Source organism: Coenobita brevimanus, chromosome 85, assembly GCF_032717465.1.
Source record: "Coenobita brevimanus isolate Jiangsu-jjx chromosome 85, ASM3271746v2, whole genome shotgun sequence".
Lineage (NCBI taxonomy): Eukaryota > Metazoa > Arthropoda > Malacostraca > Decapoda > Coenobitidae > Coenobita > Coenobita brevimanus.
Window position 1 is genome coordinate 8,032,790 of NC_137038.1, and position 20,714 is coordinate 8,053,503.

General features: G+C 42.7%; 1 protein-coding gene across 2 annotated transcripts in view; it reads left to right on the top strand.

Moving 5' to 3' along the window:
* Positions 1-20,714, top strand: part of LOC145410335 (uncharacterized) — a 140,994-nt gene that overhangs the window by 23,772 nt on the left and 96,508 nt on the right. The window contains exon 1 of one of the 2 annotated variants that reach the window (XM_080280471.1): positions 6,693-6,970. The exons of the other annotated variant lie outside the window; for it this stretch is intronic. Coding sequence (XP_080136597.1) covers positions 6,960-6,970 — 11 coding nt within the window. The 5' untranslated portion in view covers positions 6,693-6,959. Of the gene's footprint in view, positions 1-6,692; positions 6,971-20,714 lie in introns of those variants that run through there. 2 annotated transcript variants of the gene reach the window in all.

The following is a 20,714-nucleotide window of genomic DNA, read 5'->3' on the forward strand; positions in this document are numbered from 1 at the left end:
GTGTGTGTACATGCCTGCGTGGGTGCTTGTAGGCTTGGGTATGCAGTCATGTTTCCAAAATAGAACTGTATTTTAACAAAGACACTGGCACCGTTCCCTTGCCGACAGTGTGTGTGTGTGTGTGTGTGTGTGTGTGTGTGTGTGTGTGTGTGTGTGTGTGTGTGTGTGTGTGTGTGTGTGTGTGCACCAGTCAACTTGCTTGAGTGTGTTGCTCGTGAGGACAGAGAGTGAGAGTATGTGTGTGCATGTGCATCCGCGCGAATGTGTGCCTACCCGTCTGTTGGTGCTTGTAAGGGCGCGCGTGTGCATTTGTGTGTGTATGTGCGGGTATCTGAGTGTGTGTACATGCGTGTGTGCTTGCAGGCATGGGTATGCAGTCATCTTTCCAAAATAGAACTGCGTGTTAACAAAGACACTGGCACTGTTCCCTTGCAGCTGTTTTTATGGGGGGGGAGGGTTGATGGGTGGGTGAGTGTGTGTGTGTGTGTGTGTGTGTGTGTGGGTAGGTGGGTGTGGGTGTGTATGAGCGTGTGTGCGCGCACGCGTGTTTGGAGCTTAATGCAAACTGTTTACTTTACTGACCTTTCACAGGCGCTGTTTGAGAAGTGATGTGTGTGTGTGTGTGTGTGTGTGTGTGTGTGTGTGTGTGTGTGTGTGTGTAAACTGTTTACATTTACTGACGTTTCACGAAAGAGTCATTTTGATTGCTGCTTGGGTGATCTGGTATGTATTGTGATTAAACGGTCCAACTAGGAATTTGTGTGGCCAGGTGTATTTGTGGAGTCAGATTTGGAGGGTCATGTGTATGCTTGTGGTGTCAGGTGTGTGTTTGTTGGACCAAGTTTGTGTGTGGGTAGCACTAAAAATATAAATCACATGTCACCTGTTTATGTGGTATATAGGATGAATGTGCACCAAGTCTCGTGACCACACACACACACACACACACACACACACACACACACACACACACACACACACACACGGGGGGGGGAGAAATAGTGTTTGTGAAGGATGCATTGTGTTTATGGGCTTATGGGGGGTGGAGGCATGTGTGTTTAAGTTTTTTTTTTTTTTTGTGTATGAGTGTGTGTGGGGGAGTGTTGGGGAATGGATGTGCGAAGTGTGTGTGTGTGTGTGTGTGTAAGGTATGTGCGTGTGTGTGAATAAAGACCCCACCACAAGCCAAGCCCCCACCTGCCACCCACCATCTTTGTTGCTATTCTGGGACTATGATGTAATAGTGACGTCACACGCTTTACTTCCTTCCCATTGGTGTTTTTGTCGATGGCGTCACTGCTTCTGTTATGCTATGGCTTGCGTTGCTGGGAGAGAGAGAGAGAGAGAGAATCACTGCTTCCGTTATGGTGTGGGTTGCTAAGTGTGTGTGTGTGTGTGTGTGTGTGTGTGTGTGAGGGGAGGGGGGAATATCCAGTTAAGCTCTGGTTTAGAAAATGGTTCCTTAAGGAGATGGAACATTCTGCGCCAGACTTTGATCCTATTCAGGTATTGAGTAGCTTGGTGGGTGAGAAGGATGCCTTCATTTGGCACTCCACTGTCCAGTTATGCTCGTACACACATCCCTCAGTTCCCTCCCCGTCACCCGAAAATAGGATGGTTGACTGCAGAAAAAGGAAAACAGTCTGCAGTCCACTGGGTTCACGCTTCAGATGGGTTTGGAGCTACACTTACTAATCAGGGTAGCCCATATTTAACGCTCCTTTTTTCCACTTGGCGATTTTTCCTGTGTTGCGGGGACGGCAGAACAACGTTGTATATGTCTAACGTGCAACATTTATTCATTTACTTCTCGCATTGCCCCACCAGGAATTCCGCCAATTGTTTTGAAAAAGTGTTCCCCTGAACTTGCCTCTGTCCTAGCCAAATTATTCAGACTATGCATACGTACTTCTTTATTCCCAAATTCATGGAAAGAAGCCAATATCCACCCAGTTCCGAAGAAAGGAAGTTCGTCTGACCCCTCCAATTACAGACCAATAGCTGTCACATCTTCTCTTGGTAAGGTATTTGAAACTTTAATTAATAAGCATATTGTTAAACATCTTGAATCCAACAACTTAATTAGTGATAGACAATACGGTTTTCGCCACGAAAGATCCACCATTGACATACTCAATCTCTTAACTCATACCATCCATCAATCAATTGATCTTTTTGGAGAAACTCATGCAGTAGCTCTTGGTATCTCTAAAGCTTTCGACAGAGTATGGCACCGTTCCCTGCTGTCCAAACTCCCTTGCTATGGACTAACGTCTTTTGTTCCTTTGATTTCTTCTTATCTTAGTGACAGGAAAATAAGAGTAAAAGTAGATGATGTATATTCGAATTTCCACTCAATTAACGCCGGCGTGCCGCAGGGATCAGTTCTGGCGCCAACCCTATTTTTGGTTCATATTAATGATCTCTTATCTGTCACTCACAATCCCGTTCACTCATATGCAGATGACTCAACACTACATAGTTCATTCACACTCAGACATCCATTTACAAAGTCTAATATCTCTACCTCTCAACTCAGTACAGCCATCTCCATAAATCAAGATCTAGCTACAATCAGTGAATGGGGACAAAACAACCTTGTCTCTTTTAATGCTAGTAAAACTAAATATATACAGTTTACTAATAGACAGATATTGCCAGATTTCGTACATTACCTTCAGTGCTACTAATATTCCCATCTCCAAAAGTATTAAAATTCTTGGTGTCTCACTTAACAGTGCCCTCAGCTGGACCTCTCATGTCAGATCACTTGCTAAAACCGCCTCAAAGAAACTTGGATTATTGTACAGAGTCCGTAACTTCTTCGCCGATGAGCAGTTAGCTATAATTTTATAAGAGTCATGTGCGCTCTCAGCTTGAATATTGCTCACCCTTGTGGAATGGTTGTGGAAAGGTTGCATTAAGACAACTAGACAAAATTCAGAATAAAGCTGTTAGAATCATTAACAACCCTGCCATTACATATAAACTACCTCCCCTGCAAGTAAGAAGGAATGTTTCCTCCCTTGCATTATTTTAGATATTTTTTTGGCAAATGCTCAGACGAAGTTGCGTCCATGGTGCCACCTCTCCATGCCTTCCCTCATGCTACACGGGCATCTTGTAGCGCTCATGACTGGAATGTCACTCAACCATATTGCAGAACTTCTGCCTATCAGAATTCTTTCATTCCCCGAACTGCATCTCTCTGGAACTCGCTTCCCCAGAGTTGTTTTCCTCCAAATTTCAACCCACAACTGTTCAAGTCTAACTGTTACAAATATTTTATGAATAGAGGACACCAGTAATCTGGTGTATGGATTATTTTTTTCCCCCATTTGTTTTTCCTTCCTCCGTTCTGTTATTTAAAAAAAAAAAACACGCCCACACCAGCAGACTGAGCTAATATCGCTAAGGCCGGGATCATATATAGGTGTGCATTGTGTGTGGCTCAGGAGACTTCGTGACACCTTTTCCTTACCGATTTATTCTGCACATTACATCTCAATATCCTCTTGTATTTTAATGATGCTAAATATTCAAAATTAAAGCGGTATGTGCGGTATAGAAGAGAATGTTAAGGTGTAAAATGCAAAATAAATCGCTCACTCAGGTGCAAGTAGTCGATTGTGTAGGTTTGGATAAATGTTTCACTTACCCAGGTTCATTTAGTCCCCTTCTAGTTTCAGTAAGAACACCCGGTTTCATTTTGTCACGTTCTGGTTTAAATAACACCTCGTTTCTTTTGGTCGCCTAGTTTCAATGACACCCTGTTTCATTTGGTCGCCTTCTGGTTTATGGAAGAACACTCCGTTTCATTAGTCATGTTCTATTTTCAATAACAACATCCCGTTTCATTTAGTCACGCTATAGTTTCAGTAAAATCCCGTTTCACTAGTCACGTTCTAATTTTAGTAAGAACACATCGTTTTATTTACCCTTTAAGTTTCAATAAGAACAGCCCACTTCATTAATCACATTGTAGTTTCAGTAAGAACTCCCCGTTTCATTAGGGGACCTAGTTTCACCTAAGAACACCCCGTTTGACATGTTTACGTTCTGTTTACAAAGTTTCTTACTGTCACCATTAGTTCTTTTACCATAATTCATTGTCAGTCTCTTGTGTTCAACTCAGGATTCAAGATGGATGGATGATAATTTTAGACCAAGTTAGAGTAAAAGGAACATATGAAGCGGAGTGTTCTTATTCCAACATACTCTGACGTACACCATTGGATTATTTGCCTCAGAATTTCGGACTTATCTTTAAGTGGCACAAGAGGCTTCGTGGTATTTCCTCCGTTGCGATTTATTTTGCATATAACGCCCTTTTTCTTCTCCCGTGCGTTATTGAGGCGAGCTGTTTCGACAATAGAAGTATTAAACTAAAAGAGGTGTTAAGATCAAGGAGGTTTGTAAATATAGAAGACGTTGTTGTTGGGCTACACCGGTCTGATAGACCGTGCAGATCCATCAACCGCAGGTAAGCAGTTGCCCCTGCAGTCATCCCGTGCATCGAACCAATGTTCCCTTGCGTAGACACCACCTTGCCACAGCGAGGTGCGGGGAAGAGTGTGGAGATTTGGTGCTGGATGGACGCCGTATTTGCGTCTCCATCCACTGAGCAGGGACATTATAGTAGGCTCCACATCACCCCGTTATTTGGTTACCACCCAGCACTGTAAATTATTTCCCGGGTTACAGGAAGCCATTAGACTTGTCACTCCGTGTAGAGCTACCTAAAGTGCAAAGAGCAGTACTAAAATGTGACAGGAAGGATGGGAGAAATAGGACGAGAGGAGGCCAGACATGGAAAAGGAATGATAAAGGTGAAAGAAGAAGTAGGTAGTACTACATGAAGTGTGTGGATGGTGGTCGGCTCCTCCTACCACCATATGGAAGCCTTATTGGTGACAGATGCCAGCACAGGTTATCAATAGTATTCACACACACTGCCAACTCAGCCTACCCACTTATAATTATGGTTCGTTCGTCAGCGCCTTAAATTTTTTTAATGCTCACCCGTTTTTCAACTTTTTTTTTTTTAATTAATCACTCTTTTAATGTTCATCCGTCCTCCAGTCCTTCTTCTTCTTTTTTTAATAATGCTTATCCTTTCTCCAGTATTCTTTTTCATAATGCCCATCCATTCTCCAGTACTCTTTCTTAATGCTCATGTTCTCCAGTGCACTTTTTAATAATGCTCATCCGTTCTCCAGTACACTTTTTCATAGTGCTCATCCATTCTCCAGGATCCTTTTTAATAATGCTTATCCGTTCTCTAGTACCTTTTATTACTAATGCTCATCCGTCCTCCAGCAATTTTTAATAATAATGCTCATCCATTCGCCAGTACTTTTTGAAAATAATGCTCATCCATTCTGCAGTTCTTTTTAAATATAATGGTCATCCGTTCTCCAGCATTTTTTTTTTTTTTATTATTAATGCTCATCCGTCCTCCGGAACCTTTTTGTGTGTGTGTGTGTGTGTGTGTGTGTGTGTGTGTGTGTGTGTGTGTGGATTAGTGCTCATCCGTTCTCCAGTACTCTTTCCTTGATACTCATCCGTTCTCCAGCGTTTTATCTTTTTTTTTTAATAATGCTCTCTCTCTCTCTCTCTCTCTCTCTCTCTCTCTCTCTCTCTCTCTCTCTCTCTCCAATTAAAGGTTTCTGCGTACGCTATGGTGGTGTGGTGGCCGACACGGCGGGAGACGAGAAAAAGTCACTTGGCACCAACGTCAGTATGTACACCTGTGGAGAAGATGAACTTATGCACACCTGTGAGAGAGAGAGAGAGAGAGAGAGAGAGAGGTGCGTGTGTGTGTGTGTGTGTTATTACCTCGAAGACCCATCGTGTGAGGTGCCGCCAGTTTCCCTAGGAGAGAGAGAGAGAGAGAGAGAGAGAGAGAAATGCCTCAGACTGACCCCCGCCTCCTCAACCATTTACAGCATTTAATTCGTTCACCTCAACTTGGCCCAGATTTCCGTCCTTTTTCATCTCATTTCACGTAGTTTTGTGGCTGGTGAATAAGATGGCTTGGCTGCAGCAAAGAGAAAAAATGCAGAAATGCCCTCGTATTGAAGGAGTTGATGGGTGTTAGAGTGAGTCTCAGAATGCAGAGTAAGTGTGAGGCAAGGGAGATACACACACGCACTCACATACACGCACACATACATGCATACTTACATATATACATACATGTATACATACATATCTACATACAAACACGTTAATGTACGTACACATACATACATATAAACATACAGAGAAAGGGGGGAGCACTCACTACGATAGGAGGGAGTGAGGTAATAGGAGGAGCGCGAAAGAGAGATAGACAGGGGTAAGAACAGGGAGAGGAAAGAAGGAGACCGGGAAATGAAGGAGGAAAGAAAGAGGGAGTAGATAGGACAGTGGGCGGAAGAAGAAGATGAAAGGAAGGAGAAAGGCCGGGAAGAAGACGAGGAAGATGGGAAATAGGAAGAATGAAGGAGGAGGCAGGAAAAAAGGAAGGACGAAGAGGGAGACGAAAAATAAGAAAGAAGAGGGAAGTACTATAGGAAGACCGGGAAGGAGGGAGGAGGAAGATTGTTGGTGGCAGAGGGAGGGAGGGAGGGAGGAGTGAGACAGGAGGATAATTCCGAACCTACTCCTGTGGAGCTAGCCAAACCCTCCGTCCTCTCCCAACACACTCTCTCACAGCCTCTCACTCGCAACGCACTCACTCGCTCACTCTCTCACACAAGCCCACTCTCTCAGTAGAAGAAAGATAGTGTTACCAGCAAGGGAACAAGTGTGAGATAAGTGTGCATTTGAAAGTTTCATACCAAAGAAGCGTAAATATTTACTGTGTTCACTATAACATCACATTACACTGCTGATAATAACGCAGAAGAAGGAGGCTGTTTGTTATACCGCCTTCTTCATTTGTGGGGAACTCGTCAATCACTGCCAGTTTCACCATGACAGACACGTGAGTAATAAACGTGAATTTTATGTTTATTTATTTATTTATTTAACGCCTTCAGTACGATGTGGTGGTTGAGATGGACGCCTTAATGTGGTGGCATCAATATAACGGGCGGCTCCCACAGCCTGGATATACAAACGTCCTTCAGTTCCCTCCCTACCAGAATGAAGGTGGATTGCAGGAGGAGGGCAACTTCAGCCTGCAGTCCACCGGGTTCATGTTCAGAAGCCTGGGGTTGCAGTTACATTATTTAAATACATCTCTCACGTAATAATTTACTTACTCATTTATCACTGAAAACAGCCACTGTCACCCATTTCATTCACTTTATACCGTGTTATGCTCTTTTTTTTTTTTTAAATACTTTTTTATTGCTCATCATCATCCTCTTTTCTTGGCGTAAAATTGCCTCCTCTGTCTTGAATGTTGAGTTGTAACAATTAACACTAGAACATGATGCTAGTTACAATGGAGTTCAGTGGAAAAGATGTAGGCCTAGAGCCGTAGCACAGTCTCATTCTGCCACAGTGCTACGTAAAATAATCTGCAAAAGGACTAAAATCTGGGCCAAGTTAAAGTGGAAGAAATATAGATTGCGTTCCCTCATAATTATTGTTTTCGTTTTACGTTGGAGGAAAGTTGGCAGTGTGCGATTTCGAAAAAGTAACCACAGTTTTATGAGTGCAGTTTCTGTTTTATCCGCATCAATCCATTTATAATTGTTGTTACCACACCACCACCACCACTACTGCTACTACTGTTACTACTACTACAACTACTGATACTACTATTATTACTGTTACTACCTACCTACCTACCAATCTGTCTGTCTATCTATAGCCAAACGGTATAATCCCTTAAGAGATGGCCTTTTGTCTCTGAGCTAGCTGTTTTACCGGGAAGGGCACTAACCCTCCGCCAACCCATGTTGACACGTACGGAACACGTATGGGTTGGTTATTTGGTTACCACCCAGTGTTATAAATGGTTTCTTGGCTTACAGGAAACAGTTAGGCATATCACTCAATATAAAGTAACCTGAACAGGAAAGAAGAGTAATTAAAAGTGACAGGAAAGATGAGAGGCATAGGTAGAGAGGAGGCAGACACAGCACAAGAAATAAAGATGGAGAAGTATGCAGCACTACAAAGTGAGTGGATGATGGTCACTACTATTACTAGTATTGTTGTTGTTGTTGTTATTATTATTTTTATTATTACCATACTACTACTACTACTACTGCTACTACTATTATTATTATTATTTAAAATCTTTCAGCTTCATCCTGACAATTATATTCACCCAGGGAGAGACTTTTCAAACTGAAGGGCTAAATAATTCAGCAATCATTTCAGTACGACAGAATTTTCTCAACCTGAATAATATTTTCTGAAGGTAGCAAGAATAAAACAGTTTTTAAAAAATGCATCCTCGTTGTCAAGGGGTTATAGAAATTACCAGGTGTAGTGAAATTAATTGCCAGTATTTATTTATTGGCCTTTTTTTTTCGTCGCATAGAAGTCGAATTGGTGGTACGTGGTGGCGACCATCATCCACTCACTTGGTGTAGTGCTGCCTACTTCTTCCTTAGCCTTTATCATTCTTTTTCTGTGCCTGCCCTCCTCTATTTTTATTTCTCCCATCTTTCCTGTCACTTCTTATTGCTTTTCTTTCCTATACAGGTGGCTTTACATTGAGTGACAAGCCAAATGGTTTCCTGTAAGCCAAGAAACTATTTACAACGCAGGGTGGTAACCATATAACCAAACCATACGTGCTCCCTCCCTACGTGTCAACAAGTGAGTTGGTGGAGGGTTAGTGCCCCTCCCTGTAAAACAAATAACTCAAAGTCAAATGGCCACCCCTTACGGGATTATGGCGTCTGGCAATAGATAGAAGTCGAATTTTTACAGGCTGATAGGTAAACATTGGTTGTGGAGTGTTTTTGTTTTTACTGTTTCTTGACGTTTTATTATAACTGAATAATTTATTTAGTATACACAGAGAGACAGACAACAGATACATAGATAGATAGGTAAATAGATATAAAGTGGAATGCATGTTTATAGTTAAATATGTCAATGGAAAGCGTCATTATTATTTTATGGATGTAATACGCTGTGAACTGTTACATATCCAGTGGCATAATATAACCAGTGGGAGGAAGAGGTGGGAGAGGGGAGGAGTGGGGAGAGGGGGAAGAGGAGAGAGGGAGGGATTCAAAACATCGTATTCTTGTGTCATGAGAAACTCCGTAAAACATGTTCTCTGGCGATTTATTCTGTTCATTACACCTCAGTATCGTATGTTACCGATGCAAACTACTGTATGTGGATATCAACCCCCCACACAGACACAACGTAGCAGGGAATGTTAAGGTGTAATTAGGAGACTAAATCACTCAGAGGAAGGTGCTACGGAGTCTATGGCACCTGCAATACGGCCCAAAGAGTAATTTTGAGTGGGAACGATGGGCAGTAAAAGCTCAGGAACCTCAGATATAAACCGTATGTATTCTGCCTCTCTCTCTCTCTCTCTCTGTCTTATCCATCCATGTATCTATCTGTCTATCTTCCATCTATCTTTTCTCTCCATCAGAAGCGTAGGGTCCCGGGGCTAGGCTGCTCAGTACTGACTTTAAGGCGAGGGTGTGTTTCAGTATATCCCTGCTGTTTCCATCCACCTGTTGCTGTATATTTGGCCCAAGTGGCAGATCAGCAGTATAGGCAAGACTGGAGGTTTGACAGGCAATATTTATGTGGTTACTGTTTGTGTAAAAGAGCATTGAAAAATTAAAAAAAAAGAAAAATAACGTAAAAAAGGGTAAGAGCACGTTAAAAGGTAAAAAGCAAAAATAAAACAGGTAAAAATAAAAAATAATGAAAAGGATGAAAAATAATTAAAAACGTTTAATAGGTAAAACTGTTTAAATACATAAATACGTGGTAAATAAATAATGGTGAAAAGTAAAAAGTTAACAAGGGTAAAAAGCCGTACATTGATTAAATAAATAAATAAAATGAAAATTCATTAAAAAAAAAAATAAGTTAATTATATTGATGACTTGTATATTTCGGTGCTTTGTGGGTGTAGGGTGGGTCGTGTTGAACTGCGTATGTGTTGTCACGTGGAGATGACGCAGTGACGTAAATATTTGTCTTCCCTCTTTGTTCCACCGCCAAGCAGCAACAGCCACAACAACGACATTATTGGTGCCAAGTTAATGATGATGTAAAGATTAGTGAGCGTCGTAGCATCTATCCGGTAAAGTACTCGAATAATGATGTGAGCATCAGTGAGCTTTCGCGGAGAGAGAGTGGAAAGGGTAAAGAATAATGTGATTCTTGCAAAATGTAGTAGTAGTAGTTGTAGTGTTTGTTGTTTTTGTTGTTACTTAACCCCGATCTGTCAGGCCGATCAGATCCGGCGATCGCAAGTAGGCAATTACCCCCATCGTGTTGTCTCAAAGTTTCTTTATACTCATGATGTTGCGTCGTGGTGTGGCATATGCTGTGCAGCGCTCCATCATGGTTGTTATGTTGTTTGGGCGTATTTTACAAGCAGGGCACGTATCATCTCTAATTCTACCCGGCCCGAATCAAAGCTGGTAGCTGTCATAAGGAAGTCTGTGGACACCAGAGCCAAAGTGAGTGTAGTTAGGTGATAGGGTCGTGTGGAGAGAATGGGTGTGAGTGTGAACAGAGTGATGAAAAGGATATATCTGAGTTTGAAAGTGGGAGGAGGCGTGGTAGGCCATGAAGGTGGATAGATACGGAAAATGAGTTTGTGGGAAAGTGAGGTAGGGAGAGTGTTTAGGCTACGGATCAGACAACGAATCGAGCTGGTTGAAAGATTTTTGTAGGGAGGAGTGTATGACAAGGGTTGGCACCTCTGGTCTTTCATGGTAATATGATAGTCCTCGGACTGACTCTAGCTGATGGGTACCGTAGTATGTAGCGCGTAAGTGTGAATATTATGTATTCCTGGGAGGTGGAGCAGGATTCCAAGGGCTTGAATGATGAGTGAATCAGGTGTGACCCATTCACTTGGGCTGAGTAGGTTTGTTTCTCCCATCATTTGTTTGCTGTCGAGACCCAACCTCACCGCATTCAAAGGTGGAAAAAGAGGTATGGATGAATGTTAATATTATTATTAATACTGATGCTAATAATGTTCTTTATAAAATTAAGAAATGGAAAAATCCTTCAGCTTTACCTTTTTTTTTTTTTATCGTATCCAGGCAGTCTCTAGAGTATGTTATCTGTGAGGATAGACATTCCGAACTGGGGGGTTTTGTATATCCCTTGGCTGCCTGGGTGCTCTCCCATCAATGTGCGTCAAGGCAGTGAGGGTGTTAAGGACCATGGACGACAGTAATGACCGTAAACTGTTGTTAAGGAGAGTGTCAGCCTAAGTATGTGATATTTACCAAATATGACAGACAATTGTTTTCCAAGGCAGCTTGCCATGTACCATTAAAAGGAAGGGAAACGGCAAAAAAATATGATAATAATGACATTGTGCGATTTATCAAGTATCCAAACATCAGGTGTAAATGAAGCGTTAGGTATCGGCAGATATTTTCCTGCATTGCATCACGCTGGAAATATGAGATACCTGGTGATACGAAACTCGTGAAGAAGAAACATAAGTATAAAGAAGAGATACAGCCATGAGGAAATAAGAAAGCTGTTGCTAAGGGATTTAGAAACTATCCGGAGAGTCTAAAGTTAGTAGACGGAAAAAGAGAGTAAAAGTACAGTCAGAGAAACAAGTATCTTCCCATTTCTGTCTGAAGAAAATTTACAACTGACGAAACACAACGAAAATCATGTCTCAAATAATGCCGGTCTCAGTTGGTTCGACTTTTCCGCTATCGGTTCGTCAAACTTAAGGAATATATTTGTGTCTTCGCCTGTCCATATTTTCCAAGGCAGATTCTCGCGCGATTGGTAACATCCTCTATTGTTGGTTTGTTTACGTCCAGACTCCGAGATTAGACTGCGTTCTCATCCGACTTTATGATTATGTTGGACATGTTATTATGATTATTAGTGGATGGTTACGTGGATGGATGGTGGGTAGATGCATGGTTAAGTTGATAGATGGTGGGTAGGTGGATGGTTAAATGGATGGGTGGTGGGTAGGTGGATGATTGAGTGGATAGGTAGTGGGTAGGTGGATGTCACGTGGCCACTGCAGCGTCGTCACATACTTGGCTGCCACTCAACCCTCCCATCTAACCACCCACCTACTCTTGCGTCATCCACCCAGCCACCTACCCACCTAATCTGACGCCATTCACACACCCACCCGGCCGCTTAATCTGATATCAACTCATCCACCCGCCCGCAACATCATCCACCTTAATCGACACACGCTTACTTAGAGGTTCCACTCACCTATCACCAACTTTAGTTTCGTCGCCCATTTCCTACGCGTTCTTACCGAGAGAGAGAGAGAGAGAGAGAGAGAGAGATGCGGAAGGGATGTTGACAATGGCGGAAGAGGAGAGGAGGGAACAAAGGATGGTTAGGGAGGGAGGGAGGGAAGGGGGAGGAGAGGAAAACAACAGCAGGTGTGAAGGAGAGGAGATACATTGTGGTGGCCAGGTGAGAGAGAGAGGGAGAGAGAGTACAGTTTCTTAGCACGTGCCGTCTTTCGTATTGTAGCATTCTCATTGTCTCTCCTTCCATGATGCATATTCTCTCTCTCTCTCTCTCTCTCTCTCTCTCTCTCTCTCTCTCTCTCTCTCTCTCTCTCTCGATGTTGTCATATCTTCAATTCCATACACTCTCTGTCGTGCTTTTTTGCTTTTTCTCCTTGGTGATTTCCTATTGCCTCTTATCATCGCTGTTTGCCACGGCCCCACGCTTTTATGTATGTATTTATTTATTTAGCCGATATACTTGAAAATACCCGTGCATATACTGTACAAACAAATTCTAATATCCTTTGGACTCACCTGCCTCTCCTTCATTCATTCATAGACCCTTGAATGTGACGTAGTAATTGGACGTGCATGTTATCAATATTCTGTAGGTGAATATGTGAATATATGTGAATCTTCGTCTATTTCGTCTGAGTCAACCAGCTGTTAATATTTGCTTCGTTTTTTTCGTTTTTTTTCTTCTCTCCTTTCACTTTTTTTTCCTTCCCTCTTTCCTCCCTCCCCGGCTTTCTCGCCACCTCCCCTCCCATTACCTCTCCGTTTATACCTGCGCATTCCTCCCTTCCTCCTTTACCTGTCGTCACTCTCTCTCTCTCTCTCTCTCTCTCTCTCTCTCTCATTTCGTGGTCTTCCCCGCCACCCACCAGCTTGTATTTATCCACTTACCTTCCTGTATACCTACCGACGTACCTAACTACCTACTTACCTTATTTCATTCCTGTATAATTTTACCTACATACATTCCAGTTTCCTTCCTACTTCCTACCTGTGTTATTGTTTACCTACCTACCAACCAGGCAGTCACTCTTAATATGGGTGTCTCACGCCTACTGACGAACGTAAATACTTACGCACCTCCTTGTCTTTGCACTTGCTTACGTCCTGCCTACTTACATACTTACCTACCCACTCACCTTCCTAGTTCCTTCGGCAGCGACCTACCCACCTATGTTTGCATGTAGTCAAGTGCGTGCCCACATAACCTGACTGCTAACTTGGTTACCTGTGTGTGCGTGTGCGTGTGCGTGCCAGGTGGGTGTGTAAATATAGTGTGGGAGGGGAGGGGAGGGGAGGGGAGGGTAGTTAAGGGAAGGGGAAGGGGAGGGAGGGGGAAGGAAGGTGGCGCCAGACATACCATGCTTCCCTAATCCTATCCACCCCTCTCCTCCCCTCTCCCCTCTTCTCCTCTCCTCTTCTCTCTTCTCGTCTCACCTCCCCTCGTCTCCTCTCCTCTCCCTCCATGTAGCCCGGTCCTATCTCTTTGCATTCTTGCCTTGTATTTTTGCCCATCAGTTTAACGAAAATAGTCTGGTAGGAGCAAGAATAAACTAAAAGGACGTCACCGTACGAAAGAGGTTAAGGGCGGGAGGAGGGATTATAACGATGGCTTTCCTGAGTCTAAAAAAAGAAAAAAAATGATTAAATTGAGTGTGTGTTTGGGGCAGCATTCCTTACGTCATGGTGTCGTATTGTAAGTGGTTTCTGTAAGTCGTAACTCCTGTATGTTACGGTGATGTCGTAACTCCCCTATATTAGTGTCTCGCTTCGATTTCCTCGTTTTCCGTGAGCGTGGTAAACTCGGTACCCGTTTTCTGTGCTCCCTCGTGTCTACCCAGGAATGTAAACAGTGAGACGCCATTTTGAAACCCACCCACATTGACCTTACACACTGGGAGGAAGGTGGAGAGAGGAGAGAGACGGAGGAGGAGAGAGGGGGGGGGTAGAGAGGGAAACAGAAGGGGGGAGGAATTAGGAGGGGGAGGAAAAAGTGTGGAGGCAGGGATAAGGAAGAGGGAAGGAAGAGAGGGATGGGGAAGATTGGAAAAAGGAGGGAGAGGAGAGGGGGGGAGTGAAGGGTAGGGGGAGTCATGGAAGGAGAGAAGAGGAGTAGGAAAGAAGGGAAGAGGGGGAAGGAAGCAGATAGAGGAGAGGGGAAGGAGTGAAAGGGAGAGGGTTGAGGGTAAGGGGGGAAAGAGAGTGGGTGAGACAGCTTGGTAACTACCGGTATATATTTTGTTTTGCCTTCATGCTGTGTATTATTTTTAAAGATCATTGGAGACATATTATATTATTATTATTAGTAGTAGTAGTAGTAGTAGCAGCAGAAGTAGTAGTAGTAGTAGTATATGCTCTCTCTCTCTCTCTCTCTCTCTCTCTCTCTCTCTCTCTCACACACACACACACACACACACACACACACACACACACACACACACATTGTTTGGACTAGTCTTTCGATATTCACATATTTTCAAAGATTTGATAACTAAAATATTCACATCCTTGAGACGCAGACAACAGCGGCGTACCACATCACCGACAAGTAAAGACAACAACTAAATGTGCGCGTGACTACATCTGCGCAGTAAAGATGACAAACTGATCTGCGCAACCTCTCCATCGTACCCTACAGACACTCATGCCCGCGGGATAATTGTATCTTGCGCACTTCTGTATTCGATTAGGTTCATGGGGTTTGGGTGTGTGTTTGGGGGTATGTGTAGGAGATGTGCGTGCATGTGGGTGTGGGGATATGTATAGGGTTAGTGTGTGTGTGTGTGTGTGTGTGTGTGTGTGTGTGTGTGTGTGTGTGTGTGTCTGTGTGTGTGTGTGTGTGTGTGTGTGTGTGTGAAAGGAGACTGTGAAATATTAGGCTAACTTTTGTCTCCTATTTACCTCTGCTTGTACTAGATGAAGGCAGGCTATACTTTACGTTCTTGAATTAATGAGTGGGAAGAAGGCAGAAAATAGCTCCTTCTTACTTTTTCCAGCCGGACCTCAGGGTGTCAGTCCTTTGTAGAATGTTCCTCGTTGTTACCCTTTGTTGAATCAGATTTTTGGCAGTTCTCAGGTCGTGGGAGTTGCAAGACTTTTAGAATCTCTCTCTCTCTCTCTCTCTCTCTCACACACACACACACATACACACACACACACACACACACAACGCCACCCTTCTCAAACACACACATGCTTTGTTTTGGAAGTTAAATTTGGAGTGTGGATACCGTAGAGTTGCTGACTTCTCGCGCCCTTGTAGGTGAGCGGTGGCGGTGGTGATTCATGTAGAGAAGACAGGAATAGCTGGAGAGAGAGAGAGAGAGAGAGAGAGAGAGAGAGAGAGAGAGAGAGAGAGACTTAGATGTATAGATAGGTAGATAGATGGGTGGGTAGATAGATAAATGAATGGATAGATAGGTAGAAAGATAGTACGGGGTTTCTCTCCTAAACTGAATATATTGATCAGGAGGAAACAACAATGAAAACAACACGTCATTGTTCTGAAGAGGTGAACACACACACACACACACACACACACACACACACACACACACACACACACACACACAGTGGCATCCAATCCATCGTCAACGCACTCAAATCTCCAGGGACGCACGCAAAAAGAGCAAGTGGCAGGCAAGGTTGGTTGTTGAGTGAGGGGCCAGAGCTAAAGCCGGGCCTAACCTCGCGTGAGAGAGAGAGAGAGAGAGAGAGAGAGAGAGAGAGAGAGAGATTATGCGAAAACACCGATTATAACGGGTATGGGAGTCTCCTTAATGGACGAAAATACGGAGCTTGGACGATGAGACACGCTGAAGAAGAAGAAAAAGAAGGTAATGATAAAGCAGAATAAGAAGTAAAAGAAGAAGAGGAGGAGGAGGAGGAGGAAGAGAATAGAAAGAAGAAGTGGGAGCCGGTGTGTTTGGACGAAGCCTATTTTGGACCTGCCTAATTGGTTGACTGGTTGATGACGTCACAGTAAACACCCGGCACATTAGCCAGCCTCATCAACCACTTCAGCTCGTCAGTTAACCAGTTCATCTCGTCAGTTAACCGCTTCAGCTCGTCACGTGTTTGTTATTTCGTTCTTGCTCCTGTTCTGTGTTTTTATCAGTGACGTGTATAGACAGTGTAGGGGGAAGGGGCTCAAGCTAGTTAGTTGGAGACAGCAGGATGGGGACGAGTTGTGATGACTTTGTCTGTTCGAATACTAGGCTTCCTGAAATACTTCAACTAATTTTTTTTTTTTTTGGCTATTTGAAGAAAACATCACTATACATAAACATTTATATATATATATATATATATATATATATATATATATATATATATATATATATATATATATATATGTATGTATGTATGTATGGATAGATAGATATTATTTTTGCTGTTGAAGGAAACATCACACTGATAAGATATACTGTTTGTGTGTGTGTGTGTGTGTGTGTGTGTGTGTGTGTGTGTGTGTGTGTAGGACTATCCCGTGACATTATAGTTTCGTAAGGCCCAAATTGTCGGAAAAAGAAAATACACACACACAAAATAAGAATACCTTAAACACTGTATGAAGTCAGTCCAGCTCCTTAGCATGGCTCCAGTGGTTTTGTTGGTGCTCATTGCTCAGTATAGATTGTTGTTCATTCACTTTGATTTGGCCCAGATTTTCGTCCCTTTGTTGTTTATTTCACATTGTTCAGTGGCAGAAAATGACAAATACTACGGCTCTCCATCCTTTCAGTGGCACTTCTTCGTAACATCACGTCTACTGTTAGTCTATTGTTCTAACTCATCATTCAGGTTTAAATAGCAGCTTTAGGACTAAACTCTTCGTCTCTAACTTGGCCTAAAATTGCTCTCTCCATCTTCAGTGCTGAGTTGTAACAATAGATTAACAGTAGAAAATTATGCTAGTCCCGAAGAAGTGCTGTGGAAAGGATATAGAGTCGTAGCATTGTTTTTTTGTCACTGAACTACGTAAAATAAGTTTGAAAAGGATGAAAATCTGGGTCAAATTGAGGTTAAAAACTATATTCATCGTAAAAAGGGTATAATGACCTTTGGAGACAATGGCACTACATGGTAACATTAACTATAAACCGACACACAGAACTCCGTAGGTCCTCAGTGGCCTTTGTTATATTTTAGCAGTGGAGAGAGAGAGAGAGAGAGAGAGAGAGAGAGAGAGAGAGAGAAGAGCACCCTATAATATTAAAGTAATATGCTGAATAAATCACCAAAATATGGGTGCTACGCAATCCGCAAGTGCAGCTATAATCTGGTAATTAAATGGCGTGATATCCTCAATAAATCAAAAGAGGTGTCAGGGAATCTGCAAAGGTACCTATAATCTGCTAATGAATAGGTTTAATATACATAATAAATCGCCAAAGAACGGCCCTACGGAATTTATGTACAATACGTGTCCAAGTCCGTGCCAGGTAAACGAACACGCGCCCCCCCTGGCCAAATTTACCCTCTGTTGAACAAAGAGGAAGAGAAGCTCACGGCCGCTCACCCTCCACAGATATACCGCCTTTGGAGTATGCTGTATGTCTGTTCTATTGGCTTGCTTTCATCTGAGGGAACTGGAGGAGGAGTATAATGTATAGCTGATATACTCCTCTCACTGTAACTTGGTCCAGAGTTTCGTCCTTTTGCAGCTTATTTCCCTTTCATCTTAACTTGGCCCAAATTTTCGTCCCTTTGTATTTCATTTTACATACGAAGAGCAGATAGTATTACAGCTACATTCTCTCCATATTACCTCTTCGTGACTTTGATCATGTAGTGTTAATCTTCTCTTGCAAGTCAGTATTCAAGATGGAGAGATGGCGGTTTTAGGTCAAATTAAAGTGCAAAGAATATGGTGGTGCTTTATGTAGGTAAGTGGTGGAATGCGGTGGTGTGTGTTTGGTTCCTTGTCTTAGGCTTGAGAGAGAGAGAGAGAGAGAGAGAGAGAGAGAGAGTGTGTGACTGACCACATCAGATATATGGCCTTTTGATTAAATTGTGAAGTTATAATAGTCCACTTATTCTCACCTGACGGAACTGAGCCAATCCCTAAACTTAATACGAAGTCGTGATTGCATGAGTCGATGAGCCATAGTTATTGAAAAGGAAATCTCTGTAGTTGCTTGTGAAATCGAAGCCCCTATCTGACAGTGACGAGGAGCCTACAGGTGGTGGCACTGTGCACCCTGGATGGAACACCTGTGGCATCGACACAGGAGCCAGACCTCCTCATATTTCTCTGCACCACACTGTGAGAAAAACCTTAATCCCACTCTGGTGAGATACTGTCTGCTATAACTGGGCACCGGCTCCCTCTCTGATGCATGTACTGTATTTCACCTATAGAACAGCCCCGCAGAAGCAGTTGGTTACCTTTGGTCGACCGGTCTGCACGGCCAGACAGACCGGAGTTAAGCAACGTCATCAACAACCCTCCCGTCTGACTACACTTGGCCATGAACCGAGCTAAAAGTGAACAGATATTTTGTCAGGTTAGAGTAAACGCGCTACAATAGCATCTTTTGTGGGGAAGTGGGGGAATGGGTTGGTTTGTGTTTTGTTCCTTGCTAGAATGTATCTGAAGTATAGAACAACTTTATTGCGGTTATACTGAGATTGGTCGTGGTGTCTGTGTCTAAGTTTACTTTTCAGTATCTCTCATTATTTGATTTTCTTCTTATTAATACTCGGTTCACTGTAACTAGTCGTAAAATTGCCTTCTCCCCATTTTGAAGGCTGATGTGTAACAAGAGATTAACATTAGAATATGGTACCGATCACTTAGAAGTGCTATGGAAGGGATGTTGAGTCATAACATTGCCATTTTGTGCCATCAAGCTACGTTGGATGAGCCACAATAAGACGAAAATATGGACCACATTAAAATGAATGTACTGTAGTAGCATTTTCAGTCCGCTGACATATTTTACATTCCATTGTATTTACCTTTATATATATATATATATATATATATATATATATATATATATATATATATATATATATATATATACTTTTAATTGCAGTGTTAAATATAGCCTTATATGGAGAGTTAAATTTAGCCTGCTAAACCCCTTCTTTACTCCACTCCACTTACCTTATCTTGGTCCACGTTTGTCCTACTGAATCTCCATTGCCCGAGTATATAAATGTCCCTCAGTTCCCTCCCAGTCCCCCGTAAATGGGATGATGGACTATATGAGATGGGCAACTTCAGCCGGCAGTCTACCGGGTTCGCGTCCAGATGAGCCTACAACAACAACAACAGTCAGGATAAAACTAGAGATAAACAAATTTTTATAGATATTAACTCTTGCTATATTTCTGTCTCCTTAACTTGGCCTAGATTTTGTCTTTTTACGGCTTAGCTCTTGTAGCTCAGTGGAAAAAAAATAAAATACAGTACTGCATGTACATCCATTCCATGGCACTTCTTGAGTATCACCATATTCTTGTGTTAATCTGTATCTGAAAAAGACAGTAATGGGGTCCTATATTCCTTTCATAGCACTTCTTCCTGACTAGCACCGTATTGTAGCGTTGATCTGTTGTTACATCTCAAAGAGAGAGAGCGAGAGAGAGAGAGAGAGAGAGAGAGAGAGAGAGAGAGAGAGAGAGCAGCATTAGGCCAAGTAGAAAGACTATAGATGTCACCATTAACCGTCAGGCTCCTATGACTCACTCGGCTGAATTGAATTGTCTGGTGTTAGCAGGAATAAAGTACTCGAGTTGTTCCGACCATGAGGGGGTACTCTGAGTGGCTTCGGTGATTTCGTAACACCTCATCCTTAGCAATTTATCCAGTATATTGTACCTCAATATCCTTTGGGATACTGATGCAAAGCTAGATCGATATTAAAGCGCTATAAAAAAAAATGTTAGCGTGTAATATGCAGAGTAAGTCGCCAAGGAAGGGGTGCTACGAACTTCCCATGCTCCTTGGACGTATCCAGTTGAATAAAATGTCCTCTCTATAGCCGGAATAAAATGCTAGAGTTGTTCCAACCATGGGGAAGCTAAGTTAGAAGAAGGTAGAGGAGGGTTAGTTGCTTCTACAATTGGCTGACCATGGTAAGTTAGAGGGAGGTTAAGAGGTTCAGGAGTTGTGCCGACCATGAGAAGGTTAAGCTGAGATGGAGGTATAAGATTCACTTGTGTTCAACAGTATGGCGGAGGGTTGTTTTGAATCACTGTTCGGGTCAGTAGTAGTGGTAGTGGCAGTAGCAGTAGAAGTACGAGTATCAGCAGTAGCAGCATTAGTAGGAGTAGTAGCAGTAGCAGAAG